Raw genomic sequence first — 17,394 nt, 5'->3', positions numbered from 1 at the left:
TAGCTTTATATCTGATCAACTGCATTCCATCTTACCTTTGCCAATTTGTACCACAGCACATAAAGATATTCAAAAACTCTGGCATGTATTTTAGGAGACTGAATACTGTTTACATCTCCAAGAATTCCCAATATTCTTCGCCATAATACAGCAGCAGAATCAGGATGCCACCCAGTGAGATTCCCACCAGCAATTATACTGCAGTCATCAGCAAGGAATTCAGTGCTGTCTAAAAGAGGAAACAGGGGGGTTGGTAGTTACTAACATGACGTTTTACTAAAAGTTGAAGGCAGCAAGAAAAGAGAAGAGCCAACATGAGATAGATTGACTCAAAGAAGGAGAAGAGGAGATTGGATTTATACCCCACCTTTCACTACCTGAAGGAGCCTCAGAACGGCTTACAATCTCCTCCTCCCCCTTCCCACAACAGACATCTTGTGAGGTTGGCGGGGCTAAGAGAGCTCTCCCATCAGGCCGTAGCTACGAGGGGGCCTGTGGGGGCACAGTCCCCCGACTTCTGGGTGAGGCCCCCTGACTTGGGGGCCCCAACCAGCCCCCCCGGCCTCTGCTGCATCCTGGAGCGCAAGACAGAGGGCAGAAGCAGTCCCCAGCCTCCCCCTCCAGTTAAAAGAGCCCCTGGCCAATCACCTGATTGGTGGGCCCTTTAACCAATGAAGGACGCCAGGACTGCTTCTGCTGGGGAGTGGCAGGGAAGGGAGGGCAGTGGCGATGAGAGTGGCAGGGAGGAAGAGAAGCCCCTTCTCTTTCTGTCACTCTCGTCGCCAGGCACCTTCTGCTGTGGGGGGAGGGGGAGCAGCTGCCTCCACCACTTCTGGGGGATCTCCTCCTCGTCCTGTCCTCGACTTCCCCTGCCTGACACTCACTCCGGCTGTGCCATGGCAGCTTTCCTCAGGGGATTTGCTGCCGCCGCCAGGCATGTGCCCAGCTACAACTCACTGGGGGGGGCATGCGGGCTGCCCTACTTGCTCTGCCACGCAGGGGAGCTGGGAACTGGTTGCGGGAGGGGGGTTGGGCTTGCAAGAGCGTGCATCTGCAGTGAAGTGGTGCAGGCTGTGGCATTGCTGGCAGCAGAATGCAGCCCCGTGATATTGGTGATGCAAATGAAGAGCGGTTTTGTGGGGGGGAGCGTAAAACCACACTGCAGGGAAAGGGTGGGGAGGAACAGGACGCTCTCAAGTGGATTGCTTGCTGTACAAAAAGGCTGGTGATGAGGAGTGTCACTAGGGAGGGGGGGCACTAGGACTCTGTGGAGCAGACCCGCTGTGACTCTCTCGAGGCGGCTGGGAGCCTCTATAAATTTTTGCAGCATTTCAATATCTAAAAGCTTCCCTGCCATACACACATCCTGGTAAGTAAAGGTTCCCCTTCTGCTGCATATCTGAAGCTCTTCATGTTCTCCTTTGTAATTCACAAGGTAAAACCTGCTCCCCCCCCCCCCCCCCGAAAGAGCATTTCCTTTTTTAAGCCCTTCCCCCCTTCCTTCCTTGGTCTCTCTAGTAAGCTCCAGCTCTACAATGCTGGTTCCAGGACTTCCTACCAAGAGAATGACTCAATGCATATTTAAATAACAAGACAGTATGTGTGTTCACTGTAACTTGTGAACAGGACTTGTGTGCGTGCATGTGTGTTGCAGGGGAAAGGCTGGCAATATGCCTTCAATACAGCTATCTTTGTATTTGGGTAGCAGAACTGTGATATATGGGCTTCAATTCACAACAACTCTGACAATTCTGGCTGGTAAATTCCTGGGTATTTTGGCTGGATCCTGAGGAGGGCAGGGAGCTCAGTGGCATGTAAAGTCCCCCCCCCTCCAAAAAAAAGTCATTCCGTACAGAGGAAATTATCTCTGTAGTCCAGAGGACAGTTCTAATTCTGGGTGATCTCCATGTCCCGCCAGGAGGTTGGTAGCCAAATATCCTGGGAGTAAACCCATCGAATAAGAGGACTGAAGGTAGTTCTGCTTCCCATTGCTTCAGGTGACCTTCCTGTAGTTTGCTTTAATTTTCAGACACACACCCCCGCCCTCCAATCTGGGGCTGTCATTCCAGTCCTCGAATGCTCACACTACTTCCTCTAGGGAGAGCCAGTTTGGTGTAGTGGTTAAGTGTGCGGACTCTTATCTGGTTTGATTCCCCACTCCTCCACTTGCACCTGCTGGAATGGCCTTGGGTCAGCCATAGCCCTGGCAGAGGTTGTCCTTGAAAGGGCAGCTGCTGTGAGAGCCCTCTCCAGCCCCACCCACCTAACAGGGTGTCTGTTGTGGGGGAGGAAGGGAAAGGAGATTGTGAGCCGCTCTGAGACTCTTCGGAGTGGAGGGCGGGATATAAATCCAACATCTTCATCTACCTCACAGGGTGTCTGTTGTGGGGGAGGAAGGGAAAGGAGATTGTGAGCCGCTCAGAGACTCTTCGGAGTGGAGGGCGGGATATAAATCCAATATCATCATCATCATTATCATCATCATCATCATCTTCTTCTTCTTCTCCTCCTCCTCCTCCTCCTCCCAACTTTGTTATTCCAAGGAGGTCTCCCATCCAAATACTTGCTAGAGCAATTTCAAGTTTTTGAAAATTGGTTATCAGTGTGTGTGTGGGGGGGGGGCAGAAATTAGCTTTGCCTAGGGCACCAGAGAGCCTGCACACACACATAGTGGAATGACGGTCCGCAGGACTCAAATCAGTGTTCTGAGCCAGGAATGATGGCCCCCTGAGTGGAATGCCAGTCCCTAGAGAAAGTAGTGTGAGCATTCAAGGACTGGAATGACAGCCCCAGATTGGAATTACAGTCTTTGGGAGGAGTTTGAGTGTTCTGGGAACAGAAACAGATTTGGGTGGGTAGAAGCATTGGTCTGAAGTAATAGAACAAAATTTGAGTCTGGTGACCCCTTTAAGGCCAACAAAGTTTAATTCTGGCTGTGTGGAGCACCAGCCAGTGTGATGGTAGGTCAGGGTGGCCATGAGAGCGACTATGGGTTGGGGCCGTTGAGTGCCCCCCCCCAAAAAGCAAAGGCCCCCTGACCTTCCAAATCCTGGCTACGGAGCTGTCTCCCATAACTGCTCTTGAGCAGAACAGCTCTGAGAGAACTTGTGGCTGACTCAAGGTCGCATCAGCAGGTGCAGGTGGAGGAGGGGAGAATCGAACCCGGTTCTCCCATATAAGAGTCTGCTACACCAAACACTGGCCCTCAGTTTGCAAGACCTGAGCAAGGCTGTTAATGAGAGGACATTTTGGAGGTCATTAATTTATAGGGTCACCATAAATTGGAAGAAACTTGATGGCACATAACACACACACACACACCAAGGATGTGCAAAGGAAGGCTTACATATTAAACAAATCTATGTCTGCTCTGCACATGGACACTTTCTCGGGGATGCCAACATAACTGACTGCCTAGCATTCTATGTTGAGGGAAGGATTTGTCTTCACTGCACTTTCTCCAGGGCAGAGCTTTAACACCCTCCCCTCCAGGAATAAATAGCCACCATGCATATATACAGGAAAAGCCACAATTGGTTTGGGACTACCCTTTTTATCTGCCTTTATTGGCAATAGCCATTATGAATCAAGTCCATACCCGCATGAGCATAGCTCCATTTCATGTTCAGTTTCTTGAACATACTAAAGTGGGAAAGAATGTTGGGAGCATAAATGTTTAATGGTATTTATAAAAAGATCACCGACCGGAATTTTTTTTTAAAAGCAGAAACAAAATATTTGGGAACGAGTCCCTGACAGTTAGCGCTTGGGGTGGTTACTGTTGTTTGTATTCCTGGTGTTATTCATATAATCACAGAGTTGAAAGGGACCTCCAGAGTCATCTAGTCCAGCCCCTGGCACAATGCAGGAAATTCACAAATACCCTCCCCCCAAATTCACAGGATCCGCGTTGCTATCAGATGGCCATCTAGCTTCTGTTTAAAAACCTCCAAGGGAGGAGAGCCCACCACCTCCCAAGGAAGCCTGTTCCACTGAGAAACCACTCTGACTGTCAGGAAGTTCTTCCTAATGTTGAGCCAGAAACTCTTTTGATTTAATTTCAACCTGTTGGTTCTGGTCCAACCTTCTGGGGCCACGGAAAACAATTCTGCACAATCCTCTATATGACACCCCTTCAAGTACTTGAAGATGGTGATCATATCACCTCTCAGCTGCCTCCTCTCCAGGCTATCGTATACCCTTGACCAAAGAACGGTACACTCCTTCTATCTGGGATGGTTGTCCTCTTCCAACAAGTGCGCAGCTTCAAGAGGGATGCACATGGAGTGGTGAGGAAGGGGACGCCCTCCTAGCCAGCAAGATCAGCCGAATCAACCCTGGCGATCAATGGGGTAACAGATGTCGCAGCCAGATCACCCTCACATCCTCTAAAACATGCCCAGCTCCTTCAACCTTTCTTCATAGGACTTGGTCTCCATCCCCATCACCATCACTATCTTCATCGCCCTCTTCTGGACCCATTCCAGCTTGTCTATATTCTTCTTAAAATGTGGTGTCCAAAACTGGACACAATACTCCAGGTGACGTCTTACCAGAGCAAAGTAAAGAGATATAATCACTTTATGTGATCAGGACATTATGCTTCTGTTGCTCCATCTCAAAATTGCATTTGCCTTTTTAGCCACTGCATCACACTGTTGACTCATGTTCAGCGTATGGTCCACTAAGACCTCTAGTTCCTTTTCACACATACTACTACCAAGACAAGTCTCCCCCATCCTATAATAATGCATCGGATTTTTCCTACCTAAATGCAGAGCTTTTCGTTTATCCCTGTTAAAATTCATTTTATTGGTTTCAGTCCAGTTTTCCAGTCTGTCATCCTGTATCTTGTTTCTGTCTTCTACTGTGTTAGCAACCTCTCCCAATTTAGTATCATCTGCAAATTTAATAAGCATTCCCTCTATTCCTTCATCCAAATCATCCATAAAGATGTTGAACAAAAGAGGTCCCAGGTACAGATCCTTGAGGCACTCCATTTGTCACTCCTATCCAAGAGGATGAAGAACCATTCATAAGCACTCTTTGGGTGTGATCTGTCAGTCAGTTATAGATCCACCTAATGGTAACAGGATCCAAGCCACATTATATCAACTTGTCAACAAGGAGAGTATGTGGAACCTTATCTAAAGCACTGAAGTCAAGATAAACTATGTCTATGGCATTCCCCTGATCCAGCAAGGTAGTTACTTTCTCAAAAAAAAGAGATCAAGTCAGTCTGTGTCACGCCCCACTTCCTCCGGGGGTCCCATCCTACTGGTGGCCATAGCTCTGTTGCCCAGGGGACCTTCCCTCTAGGCAAGGGGGGGGGGGCTCTGACCAGGTGAGAGGGCAGGTTAAGTGCACATGGCCTCTAACTGCTGCCTTGTCCCTCTCTCTGGCCTTGTCTTTTCAGCCAGGCTCCAGCATCACCTCTTCCCTTCCTCAATGCTCCCCCCTTTGCTGCCTTCCCTCCCTTTATACCTCCCCTGCTCTCTCCTTTTCCGCACCCCTGCCTTTCCCCTCGCCCCGCCCCCTCATAAGAGGGAAGGATGCTCAGGCTGCCTACAGGGTGGGGCTGGGAGTGCTTCCAGTTAGGCCTGTGCTGGGCCACTTTGTCTTTGTCTCGTGGCAGGCTTTGGGCTGCAGGGCAGCTGGTGCAGGGGTTGTTTGCCTCCTTTGGAGGCTGTCAGGGCTCTACGGGGCTGGCGGAGGACCTCAGCAGCCAAGTGGAGCCACTGCTGCAGCACCACAGACTGCCCGGACTTTTGGCTGGACCCAATGGGCTGGAGCCGCTCCTTCTGTGTGCCCTGGGTTGCGGGGCTGCTCAGGGTCTTCAGCCGGCCAAGCTGGCTCTTTGATAGGTGTGGGGACCTCGGAAGTCGGCAGCAAGGGGTGGACGGGCGAGTCCCGGCTGGGACTGGTCAGGACAGTCTGACATTACTTGTTTTTGAGAAACCCATGCTGGTTCTTAGTGATCACAGCCATCCTTTGTAAATGTTCCAGGACTGACTGACGATTTGTTCTAAAACTTTTCCAGGTATGGACGTCAAGCTGACAGGTCGGTAGTTACCCAGATCCTCCTTTCCCCCCTTCTTGAAGATGGGGACAACATTCACCCGCCTCCAATCTTCTGGCACTTCTCTAGGAATTGAGCAGTTATGCCCTCTATTCATCACCTGCTATAATTTCACTTTCCTTCCCTTGCATCGGGCATACCATGCCATTGCTCTTTTTCTTACTCTGAACATAAGAAACTAATGCTTTTTTTGTTAGTTTTAGCATATTTGGCTAGCCTAAGCTAATACTGAGCTTTAGCTTTTCTAACTCTTTCTCTAGAAGCACTGGTTATTTGTTTATATCAGGAGTGGCCAAACCTGCTTAATATATGAGCCACACAGAATAATGTGCCAGATGTTTGAGAGCCACAAGACATGAATGTCAGACAAGGGAGGGAGGAAGGAAAGAAGGAAAATAGATGGGAGAGCGAGGAGGGAGGGAGAGGTGGAAAGAAAGAAAGCCAGCCAATGGAGCAGTAGGGGCTTCAAGAGCCATACAATATGTGTGAAACAGCCACATGTGGCTCCTGAGCCACAGTTTGGCCACCCCTGGTTTATATTCATCCTTGGTTATAAGGCCCTTCTTCCATCTCCTAAAGGAATCTTTTTTATTTCTTTTATTATCCTGGCTAATTAATTATCTATTATTATGTTGTTGTATTTGCATCTATCTGATGTACTAACCCCATACTGTGATTGCATCCATGAATACTAACTCCCATTGACTTCTTTAGACATTTAATATTTTGTGTGTAGTGGGATGCTCCAGGCCTGCAGGTGGAAGAGGAGCACAGAGAGACAGTTCTTATCTAGTTGCCATGGGTAACGCCGATAGGAACCGACTGAAAAGGGAAGAGTATGTGGAATGTGACCTCGACAGGAAGTAACACTGAGTTCTGAGAAATGATTTCATATTAATTCAAAAAACATTTGGCAGGCGTGGGAAAAAGGGAGCCATTATGTTGTAACCTATAAGTGCTAAGGGTCTGCAAATTCACTTCAGGCTGGCAAGACCTGGTCTTGCAAATGCATGCCATTAATGTTTGCTTCAAGCCTCATCATTGAAGCTTCTTTTGAACCAACAAGGATTGAACTTGGGCAAAACCTTACAACAACTATGCTAGCATTTATTAGAAAAATACAGGGAAGCACCTAATAATTCATACGAGAACAGAGGACTCCTAGACCAAAGACCTCAAAGGCTTGGTCTCAAGGAATCTTTTTAAAGCTCTTAATGGTCTGGCACCTTCATACCTACAGGACTGCCTCGCCTGCTACAACCCCCCTTTGCGCTCTCTTCAGTCATCATCTAGGGGGCTCCAGAGGAAGGGCCTTCTCAGTTGTGGCCCCCTTCCCCGTGGACTGCACACTCAGATGACACCCTTGCCCTGCTGGACTTATTTAGTTTCTGCAGGGAATGCCAAGCTGAATTATTTAGGTTGGCCTTTGGAGAGTAAACATGTTTGGGCTGTTTTAATAGTGGTATAGTGATGGCCATGTATTTAACCTTTTAATGTTAATAAATTATATTTGTTATTTGTTTTTACCTTATTAGTTTTAACAATGTAAGTCACCATGAGACCTTCAGGTGAGTGGTAACTAAAAAAATCCAATTATTTATTTAAATATCACCTCTAATCAGGAAGAAATTTAATGCTGTCTGTATTTGAAAGAAGATGCTTTTAGTTAAGTGTTGCCTACGTCAGCTAATTTTATTACCACTTTGATGGATGTACAAGTTTTATATTGTTATGTTATATTTCAACTTGGTGCTGTGTTGTACTGTTATTGATGAGTTGTGTTGTTGCTGTCGATTGGCTTAGAGCCGCAATAAACTGACTGACTGACTGAAATATCACCTCTAATTAAGAGGCTACCTAGACCAGCAGGCTTCAAATATCCCATACTACACAGTGATTGTATGGTCCCAAGGAGAATGGCTGCTCATGGCAACTCAAGATGCTCAAGGACTGCCAGAACAGAAACAAGAGGCAGAGATCAGGGCACAGCGCTTTCCTCAACAGATGCTCTCAAACCTCTCATGAACGTAGAAGGGATCCCTTGTGCAAATGGGGAAGGAAGTAGGGGCAGATCAGGAAAAATATTTTCACACTCCAACATGTTGTAAATAAAACAAACAGTACAGAACGTCAGTTACAGTTTTCTAGTGACTGGATTTTGTTAGTCAATCAATTTCCTCCTTTAGAGACATTTTCCTCCAAAAATCTAGCACTGGCAATGAGTTCAGTATGTTCTGGCCAGACAACTTCACTCTCTTCTGCTATTTTCCCATTCAGTATGTTTAGCATTTATAACTTTACAATAAAGGATTAATAAAAGACAGCCTTAGATTATTAGTTCGCAAGATGCATGTATCTCAACAGGAATATATTTCTTCATGCTAACACTTAAATTCACATCGGTGAATCTGGACTAAGTCGCTGAACATGATTCAGAAACAAATTATGTTGCCTCATGATACACGTTATGAACATGTACCATAGATTGAAAGGTCATGAAAATACATTTCACCACTAATAAACAGAATTGCTAAAACTATGAGAAATATGAAAGCCCAAAGGCTCTAAATAGCAGACGTCTTTACAGATGGATCTGCTTGTCATACAATTTTTCACTCAGAGACTGATTCATGGGCATTCAGCACCCTCTAGTGCTACAGAAGAAACATCTTGCAAAGAGTTACAATGCCAACTTCTGTGCCTTGAACAACAAGGGACAAGAACTGCCGGAACCTCTCAAACCACATATCAGAAGCTTTCGCCTATTTTGTAAAAAGAAATACAAGAACTCTCTACCAGAAGTGCTTCTTGGGAGGATTAATACAAGGTAATTCTCCAGTCCACTGCAGGATAGTATGATTTTCTTTTTATGTGAATGCTTTCTTAATAATATCCTACATATCTATTGAATTTAACATTTTATATGTTTCTGTAATACATTTTACCTGTTCAGACTTTTCTGGCTTACTCTTAACTTCCATATATGTATCTTGGGTTGGATGCTATGCAACACCACAAAAGCGGGTTGGCAGAGGTGGATCTTTCTCATTTTAGCCATCCATGCATGACGCTGAAATACATGACAGAGGATCCTGGGGGGTTGGGAAATTCCCAGAGATTTGGTGATGGAGTCTGGGGAGGGAGTAATTTGGGGAGCAGAAGGAGTTCAACAGGAATGTGATTATATGGAGTTTACCCTTCTCTAGGGGGATAGATCCAGACGGGTAGCAGTAGAAAATAGTAAGAATCCAGTTGCACCTTAAAGATGAACAAAAGCTGTGGCAGGGGATGAGCTTTTGTGAGTCACTGCTCACTTCTTCACTTCTGATTCACACTGTTGACTCATGTTCAGTGTATGGTCCACTGAGATCCTTTTCGCACATACTACTGCTAAGACAAGTCTCCCCCGTCCTATAACCATGCATTGGATTTTTCCTACCTAAATGCAGAACTTTACATTTATCCCTGTTAAAATTCATTTTACTGGTTTTAGCCCAGTTTTCAAGTCTGTCAAGCCTGTCAATATCATCCTGTATCCTGTTTCAGTTACAGATCCACCTAACGGTAACAGGATCCAAACCACATTTTACCAACTTGTCAACAAGGATAGTATGGGAACCTTATCTAAAGCCTTACTGAAATCAAGATAAATGATGTCTACAGCATTCCCCCAATCCAGCAAGGTAGTCACTTTCTCAAAAAAAGAGATCAGGTTAGTCTGCCATTACTTGTTCTTGAGAAAACCATGCTGGCTCTTAGTAATCACAGCCATCCTTTCTAAATGTTCCAAGACCAACTGTCTGATGATTTCTTCTAAAACTTTTCCAGGGATACACGTCAACCTGACGGGTCGGTAATTACCCAGATCCTCCTTTTCCCCCTTCTTGAAGATGGGGACAACATTCGCCTGCCTCCAGTCTTCCGGCACCTCTCCTGTTCTCCAAGAATTCTCAAAAATAATAGCCAGAGGCTCAGAAATTATATCCACAAGCTCTTTTAGTACCCTTGTATGCAGTTCATCTGGCTCTGAGGAATTAGTTTCATTTAAAGAAACTAGGTGTTTACGTACTACCCCTATACGGATCCTAGGTTGGAACTTCATACCCTCCTTATATGTTCTGTTTTGGCCATGTTGAGCACTGCTTCCCTCAGAAGAGAAGATTAAGGAAAAGTAGGAATTGAGCAGTTTTGCCCTCTCTTCATTACCTGTTACAATTTTCTGCCCTTGCAATGGGCCTAACCATGTCCTTGCTCTTTTTCTTACTCTGAACATAAGGAAAGAACTTTTTTTTGTTGTTTTTAGCATCTTTGGTCAGCCTAAGCTCATACTGAGCTTTAGCTTTCCTTTTTCTCTACAAGCACTGGTGATTTGTTTATATTCATCCTTGGTTATAAGGCACTCCTTCCAATTCCTAAAGGAGTCTTTTTTATTTCTCAAGTCTTTAGAGAGCTGTATATGGAGCCACCTTGGCTTCTTTAGGTTTCTTCCATTTTTTCTTCTCATAGGAATCGTCTGTGATTGCGTTTTCAGTATTTCGTTTTTAAGAAACTCCTATCCCTCTTGAACCCCCCTTCTTCCTGAATATTTCTGACCATGGGATACCCAGCATAGTTCTAAATTTGGCAAAGTTGCCTTTCTAAGTCCAACCTATAAGTCTGACTATGAATAGCTTTTTTCTTCCCTAAGACTGTAAATTCCAAAGGAGCAACAAAGGAAGACTGAGAATGTACATGTGAATAGTTCTACATTTATGTACACATATACAAATACAATCTACACACAGACATAGACACCATGCATCCTTTAACAGAAAAATACCTGTTAAATTTGTGCCATCTGAAGGATTCAGTGGTAACCAATGGCATGTGTCTGGGTCAACAGATATATCCGTTGGCATGTTGGCATCATGGTCTTCTTCGCATGCTTGCCAGGGAACCAGTGTGATGTCTACTTCACTGTTGTATCCAATGGACATATCACTGCTCACACTTTCAGCTATGTAATGAAAAAATTAATAATTAATGGAAAAAATAACCCAGTGAAAGAAGAAGAAGAAGAAGAAGAAGAAGAAGAAGAAGAAGAAATTGGATTTATACCCCATCCTTCATTCCAAGTGTTGGAGTGGCTAACAATCTCCTTTTCATTATCATCCCCACAACAGGCACCCAGAGAGGTAGGTGGGGCTGAGAGAACTCTGAGAGAATTGCTCTGAGAGAGTTATGACTGAGCCAGCAGGTGCAGGTGGAGGAGTGAAGAATCAAACCCGGTTTTCCTAGATTAGAGAGTGTGCACTTAACCACTACACCAAACTGGCTCTCTCTGGAACGTGACAGTAGGTTATTCAAACAGAAATTATCAACAATAACAATTAATTGACCCCTGTGCATTCTATACAACACTTTTAGTACAGAAATAAATAACACCCAGTTTACTGACACTCACTCTTTTCTTTTTCCTTGTGACTCTCACACAAATGCTGCACATCAGTTTTGGGATCTAATTCAGTTGGATCATTCCCTGCCTGCATGCAAAATTCCAAGACAGAAAAACTCCTCTTACTGCATGATTTACAATTATTTTATTACCAATTTATTTATTTAGAAAATTTATATGCCACCTTCTCCAGAAAAAGCTCACTACTAAAATAATACAACAAAAACAACAATTAAAATCACATGGATCAAACTCTGACATTGAGCAGCTTAGAATGATATTCTTAAGAGAGACCTCAGACTACAAAGAGATTGCAAACCGTGAAAGCTAAATTATGGTCATATATCTGGATCAATCCACCTTTTACTTCATCTCATCTTAATATTAGAGAAATGGCTTACAAACTTTTCTGTAGATTTTATCATATAGCAGCAAAACTACAACATGCTCATACATTATGTTGGAAAAACAGTTCTTACAGTATTTATTCAAATGCAAGACTAGATTTTTTCACAGGTATTCTGTCAAAAAAGAGAGGGGGCTGTCTTACATTTGCATACAGTTATGTCCAATATTTTTTTTGCAGTGTATACCATTTTTAAGGGGAATTGTCTTCCTATTGAGCAGAGACAGTATTACCCTACCTGATGTACTATTATATTTTCATAAATAAATTTAAGTTTATTTTTAAAAACAGCTTCAATAGATGGAATGTTTCAGTTGAAACTACTGGGTGGGGGAAGTAAATTTGGCAGCAGGCAATTGATGTACATTACTTTAAATAATGCATTTTCTTGTTCAAAACCTTTCCTACTTGCTGAATAGAAAAATCAGGACACCAGAAGAGGTACTGCTTTACCACAATGGCCATCACACCTTCAAAAAACGTTCCCTGTCAATGAATGGGTGGGGGACAGCCTCAATCCTATACTATTGAAAGCACTTTCCTACTAAAGAAGGAAGTCCAAGTCAGCCAAGAGGAAGGGGAGATGAAGTAGACAAGAATTTGACTATGGATCCTCTAAATTATCCTCCTCTCACCCTACAGGCCTTACTATGAGTGTTTCAGTGTCTGGCCTTTCCTTGGTACTAAGACACCTCCAATAGTGAATGTGAGCACTGGATCCATGCCTTTATTCATTTATTTTTTAAAAATCCAAGTTTGCAATCCAAAGAGGTTTTGAAATTTTGTTTCTCCAACAGCAACGACCCACACTACGGGACAATTAGATTACTTTGGTATAGGGTTGCCAAGTCCAATTCAAGAAATATCTGGGGACTTTGGGGGTGGAGCCAGGAGACTTGGGGGGTGGAGCCAGGAGACATTGGGGGCGAAGCCAGGAACAAGGGTGTGACAAGCATAATTGAACTCCAAGAGTGTTCTGGCCATCACATTTAAAGGGACAGCACACCTTTTTAAATGTCTTCCTTCCATAGGAAATAATGAAGGATAGGGGCACCTTCTCTTGGGGCTCATAGGACCCCCTGGTCCAATCGTTTTGAAACTTGGGGGGTACTTTGGGGAGAGGCACTAGATACTACACTGAAAATTTGGTGCCTCTACCTCTAAAAACAGCTCCCCCAGAGCCCCTGAAACCACCAGATCAATTCCCCAGTATACCCTATGAGAATTGATCTCCACATAGGGAATAATGAAGTGCTCAGCAGACGTTTCCCTCCCCCCACACCCCCCCCACACCATTTCTGGTGACTCTGAAGCAGGGGACTGGCCTCTCTACTCACGAGTTGCTGCCAGCTTCTTCACAGCAACACAGACACACCATCCCAAGAGGAAGCCTTTCAATCGGAGACTGAAGCCTCCGGAGGTGCAAAGGCACACGGTCCTTTGGGGGCGGGGCTTCCCCCCGCTGGTCAGCTGACTGAGGGCGGTAAGGAGTCTGGGAAAGCAGATCCCCCGCTGGGACCTGAGGATTGGCAAGCCTACTTTGGTGCCAAATCTGAGGCCTGCTCTTTAAAGACAAAAATGTAGAATCCTAATGTGCATACCAGCTCTTGGGCTTGCCTGATGTAATTGTGGATATTGTGGCCTTAACCTCTAAGTACAGCCTAAAACAGGGGTGTCGAACTCATTTATTATGAGGAACGGATCTGACATAAATGGGACTTTGTGGGGCTGGGCCTTGAGTGTCATAAAATATAATGCCAGATAGTGGAGATATAAACTTTGTAAAGAACATAGACAAACACAATTAAAATAAATATTTTAACTTAAAATACAAATATGCTTAAAAACTCTTGCAATATTTTATTTAAAATGGACAGGCGGTAATAGTGGCATTTGGCAATGCAATTTTTAAAATAAAACATCAAGACAAAATGGAGACTAAAAATATAAAATGCTCTGAGCCTAGGAAAATAATGAAATGGCTGGGCATTGCAACTTCTCCCCCCCCCACACACACACTGGGTCTACTCAGATTGCCAATGGCTCTCCAGTGTAATATCCTCCTTTGGATGGGGGTTCCCAGGGAAGAGTACTCACTAGGCACCAGTTCTCAGGTCCATTTAGCTTAAAGCATCAACCCTTTATTTGAAAGGACACAACTCCAGGAATCAACAGCTTCAGCTGGTCATAGGAATGCTGCAAAGTTAAACTATTTTAGCTATCTGGGGCAGAGACCTTAATGGAAAATCTGTTCTGCATTTTATTTGCAGCTTTGCAAGGCCAGAAGAGGTTGCTGCTACAGGCAGCAAAAACAAGGCAGAAGGAGCTGGGAAGGTCTGCAGCCTCAGAGCTTCAAAGTGGGAGGACAAGAGGGGAGAGAAAAGAGCCCCACAGACCTGGGCGTGCCAGTCCCGGCAGACATTTAACACCCCTGGCCTGCAACATTATGAAACTCCAATGAGCACATACATTAAAGCTGTGAAATAGCTGTACCATTCTTTTCCATAATTAGGATGGACCAATCTACATTTTCAGAAGGGAATTCCAGTGGTGCACAAGGAAATTCCATGGATCATAGAAGAGACTGGAGCAAATTCCACAATAAAACGGACTTTAGGGCAAACAGTATAAGCAGTACTTAAATAGCTGGCCTAACCTAAGCATACGCGAGGGAACTATTAAAATGCAATAAAGCAAAAATAAGACATTCTTTGATGCTATCAGGATTATGCTGTATATTAATTAATTTCACTTACTTGTTGGGTGGAGCTTTCCCTAGTCACTGTTGTTTTAATTTCTTGAACATACTGGGAATCTGAAGTTAAATTCTGTGAGCTTTCTGTTTTTCTAACTGTGAAATTCAAAGTAAAAATTTAAAAGTGAATAAAATGAAAAAAATGCATTTTATTTCTATGAAACATGCTATTTTGTAAATTTTGCACTCACATTGTGAACTCAACTATTTTGCAAGCCTTTAAATTAGTAGAAAACCTAGAATCCAGACATAAGCACAACACATTTGTTAATTTGGAGGTGGGGCAATGAATTAAATCTCAATTACATTGCAAACGTTTTACAAAGACAACTGAATATTTTGTGACTGATGGAGGCATTTATTTAACATAATAATTGGGGTTAGTTTGAAAAAACTGTAAATTCCGTATTAAGTACCATATATTTAAGTTAATGAAGATTCAGTGTTTTGGGGAAATGTTCAGTTTAGAAGTACTATAACTGCGCTTACTCACGGAAACATGAGTTAACTTTTTAAATCCTCCATAATCTAGGACCCTCATATCTGTGGGATTTCCTCCACCCAGGTCAGCAATGACTAGTTTAGCTGGAGTTTGTTGTGTTTTTCCCAGTGTCTTCCCAAGAATGCAAGGAAGGCTCCAAACATGCACAGTTGCCAGAAATTGCATAAAATGGAGCTCTTCCGCTGTGCTTTGAGTGGTATATGGAGGTGATGGTGCGCTTCCTTTTATTCACACTTCTGCTGATGCAAGGCTGCATTTATTTTTAAATATGATGCCAAACACTTTGGGTCTCATTGATCCAGAGGAAAGCGGGATATAAATATTTTTTAACAAATGAAGAACTGACACCACTAAATGCACTCTTCTCAGACTTGGTGAACCTGAAAACTCTTTCTCAGCAAGTTCCCCTTTATCCCTACTTCATTAAAAAAAAAAACCTGCTATCAGGATGGCACTGTGGACCATGCAATACAGGAGAACTTTGTAAGAGTAGTCAAAAAATCAATAAAGGCATACAGCACATACAATAAACACAGCACTTATTGTAGCAGGAAACAAACTGCATTACGGAGCAAAAGGGTTTTTCCTCTGAGAGGCACTTAAATAGGAAGCACAGGAAAGGCTGCTATTGTTTCTACATTACCTTGGAAAATATCAGAACTGCATTGGTCTCGAATATCAGAGGCACTGCTGCTTCGAGCTAATTGTTGTTCCTGGTCTAAAAATGAACCATTGCATTCCATTCCTACGAAACCTTCTGGCTGCTGGTACTCAGTTCCTGTTCCATTTTCTGGTTGCTGATATTCCTCCACTTCTGCAGGTATTGGCACAGAAATATTTTAAAACATTATACAGTCTCCACAAAGGGCCATGTCAAATATTCATAAGGACATAAGGAATGCATTTCAGTAACACACTGTACTAGGGTTCTCCGGTCCCCCCGGCTACCAGCTGGGGATGGGGGAGTAAGTTTGCTGGACTCAGGCTGGGAGGCTCCTGAAGATCTGAGGATGGAGCCTGCGGAGCACAAGGACCTCAATGGGAGACAATGCCACAGAGTCCACCCTCCAAAGCTGCCATTTTCTCCAGAGAAACTGATCTCTGTACTCTAGAGATGAGCTGGAATTCCAGAGGATCCCCAGGTTCCAACAAGAGGCTGGTATCCCTAAAACAGATCAAATATTAACTCATTTTGAACCAATGTACATGTCTAGAGGCAAATGTGGGTCCGGGAAACCTCTGCCTTTTCTCCTCTACAAAGTGATGGAAAGGGGTATGTGGCATGTGGGATAACACACCACATCCAAATCACTGTGCCTCCCAGTTACTTACACTCCCTCCCTCCACCTAAGAAACAATTTCACAAACTGAGTTCCAGTCACTAAACATAATATCATAGAATCACAGAGTTGGAAGGGGCCATACAAGTCATCTAGTCCAACCCCCTGCTCGATTCAGGATCAGCCTAGATTGACTGTTCTAGTAACTAGGGAGTTTGGAAATTTATATATACCAAATTCTAGCTTATTAGCTGGTGTGAAGTGCTCCATCTATTCATTTGGTTTGTATAACTATAACTGCACTTTTAAAACAATTTTGTGGTATATTCTGCACCTGCTGGTTGACAGGGGAGGGAGAAGGATACAAGCAGAGCACTGATGAACAGTACATAACTCATAACAGAAATTGTGGGGAAATTTGTTATTGTTAATAATAATTCACCCTTCCCTGAAGAGTTCAGGGTTAAAAATACAAACACAAGAGGTTAAAAAATACCATAAATAAATTGGAAATTACAAATGAAATCAACAGATTTCCACTAAAATTCAACAGCAATAATTGATGGCTTAAAAAGCAGTTCACCCTCTTCCCTGAGCAGATCAGGGGCCGGTCATGGAGGAGGCCATAATGAGAGCCACAACGTGGACTGTTGTCCTCAACAGTTGGCCTGGAGGAACATCTCTGTTTTATATTCCTTGCAGAACTAAACTAGGTCCTGCTAGGCAAGTACGTCACCAGGTGGAGAATTCCACCAGGTTAGAGCCAAGGCTGAAAAGGCCATGGAACTAGCTGAAGACAGTTGGACGTCTTTTAGGGCCCGAGACCACCAGTAAGTTTTGATCTTCTGAACGCAAGACTCTTTGGGGGACACACAAAGAGAGGCAGTCCTGCAGGCATGCTGGTCCTGGACTGTTAAGGGCGTTAAAGATAAAAACCA

General features: G+C 44.0%; 1 protein-coding gene across 2 annotated transcripts in view; it reads right to left on the bottom strand.

Moving 5' to 3' along the window:
* Window positions 1–17,394, bottom strand: part of RALGAPA2 (Ral GTPase activating protein catalytic subunit alpha 2) — a 380,381-nt gene that overhangs the window by 243,693 nt on the left and 119,294 nt on the right. For both annotated transcript variants that reach the window (XM_060253668.1, XM_060253669.1), the window contains 5 exons: window positions 15,820–15,990; window positions 14,676–14,770; window positions 11,523–11,601; window positions 10,899–11,075; window positions 36–229 (listed from right to left, as the gene is read on the bottom strand). In XM_060253668.1, coding sequence (XP_060109651.1) covers window positions 36–229; window positions 10,899–11,075; window positions 11,523–11,601; window positions 14,676–14,770; window positions 15,820–15,990 — 716 coding nt within the window. The remainder of the gene's footprint in view (window positions 1–35; window positions 230–10,898; window positions 11,076–11,522; window positions 11,602–14,675; window positions 14,771–15,819; window positions 15,991–17,394) is intronic.

Source organism: Heteronotia binoei, chromosome 14, assembly GCF_032191835.1.
Source record: "Heteronotia binoei isolate CCM8104 ecotype False Entrance Well chromosome 14, APGP_CSIRO_Hbin_v1, whole genome shotgun sequence".
NCBI lineage: Eukaryota > Metazoa > Chordata > Lepidosauria > Squamata > Gekkonidae > Heteronotia > Heteronotia binoei.
This window is presented reverse-complemented; position numbering and strand designations above follow the sequence as displayed.